This window comes from Pygocentrus nattereri, chromosome 25 (assembly GCF_015220715.1).
Source record: "Pygocentrus nattereri isolate fPygNat1 chromosome 25, fPygNat1.pri, whole genome shotgun sequence".
NCBI classification, from domain to species: domain Eukaryota; kingdom Metazoa; phylum Chordata; class Actinopteri; order Characiformes; family Serrasalmidae; genus Pygocentrus; species Pygocentrus nattereri.
In genome coordinates, this window is record NC_051235.1 from 8,341,788 (window position 1) to 8,351,538 (window position 9,751).

A 9,751-nucleotide genomic window follows, 5' to 3' on the forward strand; every position below is an offset into this window, starting at 1 on the left:
CCATTCTGTAGCATAGGAAGAGATGTTACCCACTCCTGTAAACCAAACACCTCTAACGATGTAGGAGAAAAGCTGAGAAAGATGGACCTTTTATTTCTGGAGCAAAAGACAATATAACCGTTTTTCTATGTGTTGTTGTTGTTGTTTTTTTTTGTCAGTTTTGGAGAGTCTCTTTATTTTTTGGGTTTCCGACTTGGTTTCTGCCATTGTAACTTTTGTTACTGTGCCTTTAAGGCAGATATGTAATTGATCCATGCTCTGATTGGCTGCCCTGTATTGCCTCTCTTTGAAAAAAGCAGTCCAGGCTAAACACTCTTTATGATTTCACTGTGAACAGACAGGCTGAAGCTGTCTGAAAGTATTTTTGTTATGGTATAACTACCAAAGGAGTCCATCATTTCATGCTCCATCTGTACATTTTTAAAGAAGAACACTTTTTATTTTTTTTTACAAAAAACAGCTGTGTGTTTATAAAATTGAGCATGGGGTTAATTGAGGTAGACTCAAAAGTCCCCAGCTTCTAGCTGACTGTGTCCTACGCATACGATTGGCTAAATTTGTCAGGGCGCTTATTTAAGCTGCCCATTCTCACGCTTCCTCTGTGGACCACTTTGCAATCCGCCTCCACCCCAACACCTCCTTCATGCTGTGTCTGACTTACTCAGTGTCACATTGTTGTTGTTGTTGTTGTTGTTGTTGTTGTTGTTGTTAATGCCTGCTCTGTTCTGGTGGTCTTTCTGTTGCTCTCCCTGCCTTAGGTCTCCCATGTATGCACATAGAAGGACAGGGAGGTCCCAGAATAGAGCCATACCACCAATTATAACTTGATGCAAATGGAAACAAAATCTCGTCTTTGATGAAGTGCTCCTGACTGAAATGACTTTTACTGAGTCTTTACATATTTATTGTATGACCAACACTAAAAAAGTATTCAATAGTTTTTACCCCGCAAATACATCCCACCCACACCTTGATGTGAGACAATGGATGCTACAGTATTGCTGGACGGTCATAAAGTTTGAGTTACTCTACTAACTTTCAGTTTATTGTACTTTTTTTTTGCTTTTACCCTTTTTGTACCTTATTTAAATCTGAATTCTCATTTTTCATTATCATTGTCCGTTTCACACTATATGACAGTGATGCTTTTTGGTCCACTGATGATGAATTAGTTTTTCCCCTACTGTCGTTATGAAGTACTGTTGCAAATGCCCATCCATCACTGCTTGTTATGCACCAAGTAGAGAAGACCTCAAACCAGAACTTATACAGAAAAACCACACAATTTAATAGTAAACTTACTTTCCAGAATTACACAAACATAAAAAATAGACCTGAAAAAAGATAATGGATAAAAATAGATGAAATGCTAGCAACAATAAAAAAAAGTAGAGAAATGATATCAACAGATCAACATGTTTGCAGTTGCAATATACAGTCTCAGACAACGTAGCAGAATGTATTGTAATATAATATAAAGGCGATTGGGCTGGTTCACAAACATAACTAAGCATCATCTCACTACTTAAATTCAACAGAAATGATGTCCACGTGGGTCCCTCATATGCATGTTAAAAGCAATCAGGGGCTACAAAATCACCTATTACTTAGACCCACAGTTACAGCACCCAGTGTCAGTTGCAGACTGTGGCAGGACTTTTTGGAGACTGAGATAAGCAGGTCACAAAAACCATCTCAAGGAACAATCACTCTCCAACAGTCCATGAAAAAACACCACACAAACATACCACAGGCCTCACAGAGGCACAAAACCCAGAGTCATATATTACATGCTCAGTGTAAGAATACATTCATAAGAAATATGCTCTACATTATACATATACCAGTTACATTACAGTAGATAATCTCTAACTGCTCACAAGGCAGGTATGTTTCAGACATAGATTAGGTGCTGGAATGAACTGCAGTGCCAACAGTATTTAGGCTTAGGCTTAATCTGAGGAAGCAATGTAGAAAACTGGCTGACAAGTCTTTGTTTTTATCAATGAGCTCACACTTTTGAGACCAATATGATCATTAAGCAGCTGATTAGACAGCAAGGTACTGAAGAGGTGTTAATATAGTTACAAATATCACATTTCTTTATATATACTAATAAATGTTATTGTCAAACCACATGGAGGTAAATCCTTTCAGTAAAATACAAAATCTGATGAATAGTAGATCTGGAGTTTAGCAGTTATGAAAAGAGTAAGGCTAGAATTTCACATCACTATTTAAATTACGGTCGTTCAGTTTGGTACCCAACAGCATTACACAGTGTGACATTCAATACAACACAGAAATGTACATCACAGTGGAGGTGAAGCAGTAGTAGGTTTGTAAAGCAATAAAGTCTAAACCAGTAACACATAATAAACATGCTCTGCAAATTTTGGTCCAATGGTTTAGAGCAGTGTTTCATAAAAGGTGACAAACTAAACAACCCTTATGATTATGGGAACTACACTATATGGACTGAAGTAGTGGGACACACCTCCTAATTACTGAGTTCAAGTGTTTCAGTCACACCCAATAGCTAACAGGGAAAATGTATTCTGTGGAGTGACAAATCAAGTGAAGGGCAAATGCCCAGAGAATGTTACCTTTCTGACTGCCAAGTGTGAAGTTTGGTGGAGGAGGGATAATGCTATGGGGTTGTTTTTCAGGGGCTGGCATAGGCCCGTAAGTTCCAGTACAGGTCCGTCTTAATGCTTCAGCAGTTTGGACAACTGCCTGCTTCCAACTTTGTGGGAACAGTTTGGGGAAGACCCTTTTCTGTTCCAGCATGACAGAGCTCCAGTACACAGAGCAAAGGCATGATTAGGTGAATTTGGTGAACCTGGCTGGCCCACACAAAGCCCTGACCTTAAACCCATTGAACACCTTGGGGGGAAATTCAATGGTGATCGAGCCAGGTTCTCTCATCCAATACCAGTGTCTGACCTCACAAATGCTCTCCTAGATGAATGGTCGAAAATATCAATTCAATACTCAGACACACTCCCGAATCTTCCCAGACGAGTGAAAGCTGTTAAAGCTGTAAAGGAGGGATCAAATCCATAGTAATGCCTAGAACAGGATGCCATAAAAGCTCCTGTAGGTGTAATGTGTAGGTGTCCCAGGACTTTCATCCGCATAGTGTATATTCGTTTTTTTAATTGTAATATCACTTTAAATGCTGTACTGATGATTGGAGGAGTATCTGCGCTTATTTGTTATGGTGAGTCTGGAGAGATTGGTGCTCGATGCAGCAGTTTGTTCTTCTCAGGTTCTTTTGACTGTGCCGTAGATTGGATTTCTGCAAAAACATATCATTGAGGGCATATTAGGGCACATTAGCCATTTTGGCATGTAAAAGGGAGCTTTACTTGACGAATTTCACACGCTTCCTTGTTCTTTGTGCTCAGGAGGAAGTGCTAGCCATGTTCCAAAATGTAGATTTCTGCTCATTTCTCACGTTTACAAACTGAACAGATCCTTTTCTTTTCAACATGCACCACCGTCTCTTCATGAGAAAAGCAAGCATCAGAATTAAGCATCAGATGTCAATGCTAGGCCTGATATGATCAGGAAATTTTGCGGTCACATAAATAATCACAGTTAACGTGTTTTTGTTGTTGTTGCTCATTTTTCTGCAGCTATCAAACTGCAACCTGACACCATTAGGCATTTTGCTTCCTAGCGAGGTTTACTTTGTAGCAAATATCAGATTGCACTGACATGAAATGATACACTGTGCTACTATGTGAAGGCAAACAGAGAAAACACCTACAGTTAGACAGAATCGTGTGTTGTGTTATGACACTCAAACAATCCTCTAAATGTGTTATAGCACAAAGTTATAAAGTAGAACTTTTGTTGTTTTTTGTAAGACCCATGGCATGTCTCAAAAATAAACTGCGGTCACTTAAATAACAGCTTCAATAATGGCAATCGGGCTAAAGTGCTATAGAAAGTCATTTGAACTGAATTGAATCAACTAGTGTGTGTGTGTGTGTGTGTGTGTGTGTGTGTGTGTGTGTGTGTGTGTGTGTGTGTGCGAGTGCGCAAGAGTGATCAGTCATATGCATCACTTACCGAAGAGCTCTTGGTTTAGAAAGGGTCACTGTGGCATACTCCACATCCTTGCCTTGTTGAAGAGCATTTGGCAGTTGGACAGTGGAGTATAGCAGGGGAGAGCGTGTGAAACGAACAGTGGTGTAGTTAAGTTCATCCTCATCATCATCTGACGCTGCTGTCCTTGTGGGAGCAGAAGTCATGGGCACGGCTGAGATGTTATCATACACTGGAGCACATTCATCCTGAGAGAGAGGGAGAAACAGAGATATATGTGGAGGTAAAGATGCACAGCCCTTAATACAAACAATGGCTCTACCAAGTGGCAGACTCAGGCTGTTTGATGGAGATGCTCAAACAACGTTTTCCCTGTGAAGCGCAGCCAATCAGACTGTTTCTCTCATATTTGCTAGTCTAGAGGGCACCTTAGCGAGGCTTTTCAACCATGGGGGCACCAAGGGACTGGTCCCCCCTACTCCTTAGAGACCGCCAGTGATGAGAGCCATTGAGTACTTGTCAGTAAGTTTAAAGTGGGATTAAATGATATTTATCCATTAGTTAAACTTACCCTTCCACTCTTCTCCCCACTCCTGTTGCTGGCAGCTGCTGCTTGTCTCCTGTCGGAGTTTTTGTACAGAAGGGTTATCCACAATTCCAGAATTTTTTTTTTACTCTAGCGCAGATTAAAGAGCCTATGGACTGTGTAAGCGATTTACATGCAGTATACAGAACATGTGTAATATATTACATGTGGATTAAACTTCTCACCTCATCCACAAAAAGGCGGCAATGACCGTCAGTATGAGAATCACAGTGACTGAAGAAGCTGCATATTTTGCAGATGTGTTATCTGTATTTGTGAAAAGACATCAAAGATTTTTTTATGATGTGTTATAGAACTCTTGGCCAGCCTTTCTGTTTTGGACTAAAGCACTAGAAAGAAGGCACCTTTATTAGATCCATAACATACCTGATATAAATAACGACACCGATGAGTTGTATGATCCATACTGATTCATTGCCATGCAGTAGAGAGATCCATGTGCTCCTGTGACTAAAGTTAAATTGGTGCTGTTTCCAATGAGTTGGATGTCACTTCCTGTTTTCTTGTACCAGAAGTAAGAGCTGGCAGGGTTGGAGTCACTGACACAGACAAGGGTGACTGAGCTGCCAGAGACATGCTCCGATACAGATGGTAGTCTGGGAGGGTCTAAGCCAAACGGAGACTCAGCCAGTCAATTAGTGTATCACACTTATTAAAAACAGAACAAACTGCACTTACATAGCACGTCCAGACGGGTGGGTGTTGAGCTGTGCTGTCCTAGCTGGTTCTGAGCAGTGCAGTAGTAGAGTCCACTGTGCTGGGAGCTGATGTTGGTGATGGTGTAATTCTGGCCTGTTGTCAGTGGTGCGTCTGCAGCTGATCTCTTAAACCAGGAGTAGATGAGAACAGGAGGGTTTGAATCACTGCTGCAGCTCAGAGTCACTGACTCTCCCTCCACTACCTCTCCAGAGGAAACCATCACTGCTCTTGTGTTTCTAGGGGAATCTGAAAATAGACGCAGACATAGATAGAGCTCTTTTTTCATGGGTGTGCTAAGAATGTCATATGGAGCCCTATAAAGATGCTTGGAATCTTTATGTCCTTGTAGTATATGTTTTGGACATGTTGGACCAAATGAGAGGTGCATGGAACTGAGGTAGCTCAAGGTGAGATTCTGGTATTTCTGTAAACCACAAAAGTGCACCTAAACTTTGGGTGACTGGCTGATCATGTATGATTTCACCAGTAGACACAAATAAAATCTGCAGTAAGTACACTGGGTCACTGAATAATGTCTTTGATAATCATAGTGACTTAAGAACATTGGTATCTCCTCCGTTTTCTGATGTACAAAAGGAGAGTAAGAGAGAAGTTCTCTCTGAATGGGTTCTTTCAGTTGTTGATCTACTTTCCGTCAAATGTGAACCAAAATAATCCTCCGTTTGGCCCTCTCTGATATTTGAGTGCTGGTTACTGAGCCTCTTCTTAGGGTCCTGATCAGAGTAGCATGGTTCCTTTGCCAGTCATTATCAGATGCCCTATGTTGTTGGAATGCTCATTTCAAAGTGCTGATTGTCAGATCATTTTCACAGCTGATATATATCTCATTGGCATTTCGAATGTGACTTACTTGACTTTTTCCTACAGCGTGTCGACCCTCCGTATCTCTGATGGCACTATGATCTAAACCCCACATTTAAAGCTAGGACAGTTTTTTTATTATTGGTTGAAAATGATGTTTTCAATATTCACATGTCATATCAGATTGGTTTTACTCTAGATAGTATTAATTTCCAGCTGAATTTTATCACTGACTTGGTGTCTCTGAGACACCAGCCATTTTACACTGATGTTCTGTTGATTTAAAGCAAAAAAATATATAATAATAAAGGCACGTACATAGCACGTCCAGACGGGTGGGTGTTGAGCTGTGCTGTCCTAGCTGGTTGTGAGCGGTGCAGTAGTAGAGTCCACTGTGCTGGGAGCTGATGTTGGTGATGGTGTAATTCTGGCCTGTTGTCAGTGGGGCGTCTGAAGCTGCTCTCTGCTTAAACCAGTAGATGAGAACAGGAGGGTTTGAATCACTGCTGCAGCTCAGAGTCACTGACTCTCCCTCCACTACCTCTCCAGAGGGAACGATCACGGCTCTTGTGTTTCTAGGAGAATCTGATTGGAAAGAAAAACCAAAACTGAGATATTATAGTGCCAACATACTGTCCCTGTTGAAACAAAACTTCATGTCTCCAAAATGGTAGCTTTACAGGACAAAAACTTGAGAACATTTCTTTTACTCTATTCATCACGAAAATTTTACACAGTGTAAACAGCAGCTTGCATTTTCAAGTTGTGTAAAAACACAACAGAAATGCAGATCTAAGAGCTTGTTTCAACAGTGATATTTGTTTGTAAATTGTCTGAATTTTTTGTTGAAGACTTATTCAAATATATTAATTACTAATTAATATTTACCTATTTATGTGTTAATCATCACCATCTGAAATAATTTAATGCAGATGATTGTGGATTATCTATGCATACAAAATACCCCACTCACACACTGGAGGAGAGGGTAGGCTATCATAGCCTTCAACAACACAGCTGTAGCTGACCCCACCACTGACCACGGCTACAGAGCAGGAGGCAGATTTGCAGTGAGACAGAGGCTGTCCGTTCTTGTACCAGATGTAAGTGGGGTTGTTAGGCAGAGTGCAGGTGGTGCTACACATCAATGTTACTGTCTGTTCCTCTGACAGTGTGACTGCAACAGGTTCCACTTGCACCTTCAGGCCTATGAGAGACCCCCAACAGTGTCTTTAGAGCACACACAGACCGTAAGCATGAGACACAAGCAGAACCAGAACACACGTCTCCTACCTGTGACAGAGAGAGAGACCACAGAAGAGCTGTCTGTGTAGGGGACTTTAAATCTGAGGAGATATTCTGCTGAGTCGCTCTCTGTGAGATGTTTCAATCTCAGTGTGTTCATATTAACTCTGTCACTGAAAAACTCCACTCGGCCATCTGCAGGACTAAGTTCTTTGTCCTGTCTAAGGATTCTGATGTACCAGGTAGGCTGGGGGTCATGTAGTTGATCAGGGAAAGTGTAGTAACAATGGATGTCAACTGATGAACCCATCAGTGCACAGATCGTCTGAGTGAAATAAGACACACTCCAGCAGTTCCTATTATAAACACCTGAAACGCATCAATTCTGAGTGAAAACACTTGAAACACACAAGCATCTAAAACACACAAACTGCAAAAACTGAAATAAAATGAATTATAGCAGAAAATCTTAAAACACAATTATAGAAAAGTTGAAATCATACAAATCCAGTGACTGAAAAGAAAAAATCATCATATCTGCAACACACAAACCTGAATTGTAGCAAATACCCTGTAGCATCAGAATCTTTTAGCCATGTGTAATTGATTACTTATTGTAATGAAATAAAAATTGAATTGATGATAGTGAGCGAGAAAAGTTTAAAGTGAGGGTCTTACAGACTGCAGGAGAGCGAAGCTCCTCATGTCCTCTTATAGCGCAGGAGTAGCTCCCTGCTTCCACAGCTCTGACATATATGTATCGCTGACCACTGGGCATGGTCAGCATATGTCCGTTCTTATACCAGATGTAAGTAGGGTTGTTAGGCAGAGTGCAAGTTGTGCTACAGTATAGTCTCTTGTGATCATATAGGTTTGACATGCTAACATCTAACATGCTAACATGCAGATCTGCAAAAGATGATTTAAAAAAGTATGGTGTTATTTTAATCTCTGGAATGGTCTTGTAGTCACCTAATATTATTTTATTTTATGCAGCCCTACCTGTGACAGACAGAGTGACTCCAGGTTCTCCAGTATATTCCCCTCCATCAGTGTAGAATCTGAATCTGTATGTTTGAGCGTCTCTCTCTCTCAGTTGATTGATTCTCATTCTACAGTCATTCTGGAAGCTCTGTCTGTACTGCACTCGTCCCTGATACTCCTCATCCTCTCTCACATCCACAGGCTCAGCACCAACCTGCTCTTTAATGAACCAGGCTAATTCAGTTACTGTGTGTCCTGCAGGGTGTTTGTAAGAGCAGGAGAGATCAACTGATGATCCTTTCAGAGCACACACACGTTCAGGAGTGTAAGTCACACCCCAACACTCTTTACCCAGAACACCTGGAACACATATACAGATATAGTCAGGTAGACGATGCCAGTACCAAACCTAGACACCATCAAAAGAAATTAGATCAATCAGAGATGGGGACTCAAATCACTGCAGCATTTTAGGCCACTAGTTAGCTCATTTTAGTGGTTTGTCAATGTCAAATTAACAACTGAAATATGTCAGCTGAGACACTTTTATATGAGTAGGATTTTGGACGATTACTGTTATTTTGAATAATATTCTATAATGGTAAGTTAGTGGCTGCCACACTTTTTCAGTGGTTTCATGATGAATTGACTCAACACTCACACACTGGAGGAGAGCGGTGGCTGCTTCCAGGCACCCCACAGGAATAGCGTCCCTCGTTATATAAATTGATGGAGAAGTCATCTCTGTGCATCATGTGTGCATTCCTGTACCAGTAGTACTGAAGATTTTCACCAAGGCTGCAGGTGGAGCTACAGGTCACTTTTACTTTTGTCTGTCCTACAGTCACATGATCCACCTTCACCTGCAAATCTTCACACATCAAAATTCAGTGTATGTACATATGCAAACACATACAGACTCTGCCTGATGCATGAGTGTTTATGTTTATTTACCTGTAACAGTCAGATTAACTCCAGATGAAGCTGATATCCAGTCACTGCTTGATGTTCTAAGTCTGAAGTTATAAACTCCAGAATCTCTCAGTTTTACATTCCTCATTGTCAGATGACAGTTATTCCACTCTTTTCTTAGAATTACTCCAATTTCAGTATCACTCCGGACTCGTTCTTGTCCATCAGAGCTCTGGAGCTGATACCACTCTCTGACTGTGTAATAAGTAGGTTTCGTATATTTGCAGGAGATTTTTATTGTAGATCCAATAACAGCACAGAGACTCCGAGGTGAGAGAGTTACACTGTGCTGAGCCTGAACTCCTGAAACACACACACGGTGCACAAATACAGATGAGTTAATGCACTAATCCATCTCTTTCTTTA

At 40.9% G+C, this 9,751-nt stretch overlaps 1 protein-coding gene across 1 annotated transcript; it reads right to left on the reverse strand.

Moving 5' to 3' along the window:
• Positions 1-1,267: 1,267 nt before the first annotated feature.
• Positions 1,268-7,640, reverse strand: LOC108425726 (Fc receptor-like protein 5). The gene is made up of 9 exons (XM_037534404.1): positions 7,478-7,640; positions 7,158-7,391; positions 6,503-6,769; positions 5,342-5,608; positions 5,030-5,269; positions 4,828-4,909; positions 4,628-4,676; positions 4,081-4,304; positions 1,268-3,301 (listed from the first exon to the last, which is right to left on the reverse strand). The coding sequence occupies exons 1-9, from the start codon at positions 7,587-7,589 to the stop codon at positions 3,268-3,270; spliced, it is 1,509 nt and encodes a 502-aa protein (XP_037390301.1). The 5' UTR covers positions 7,590-7,640; the 3' UTR covers positions 1,268-3,267.
• Positions 7,641-9,751: the final 2,111 nt, after the last annotated feature.

Excerpts from the sequence above, each read along its gene's own strand:
- LOC108425726 (XM_037534404.1), bottom strand. The coding sequence starts at position 7,589 with ATGAACACACTGAGATTGAAACATCTCACAGAGAGCGACTCAGCAGAA. Across the intron at positions 5,609-6,502 it reads CACCCGTCTGGACGTGCTAT|ATTCCCCTAGAAACACAAGA; the intron begins GTACGTGCCTTT and ends GTCTATTTTCAG. Across the intron at positions 3,302-4,080 it reads TCTAAACCAAGAGCTCTTCG|AAATCCAATCTACGGCACAG; the intron begins GTAAGTGATGCA and ends ATGTTTTTGCAG.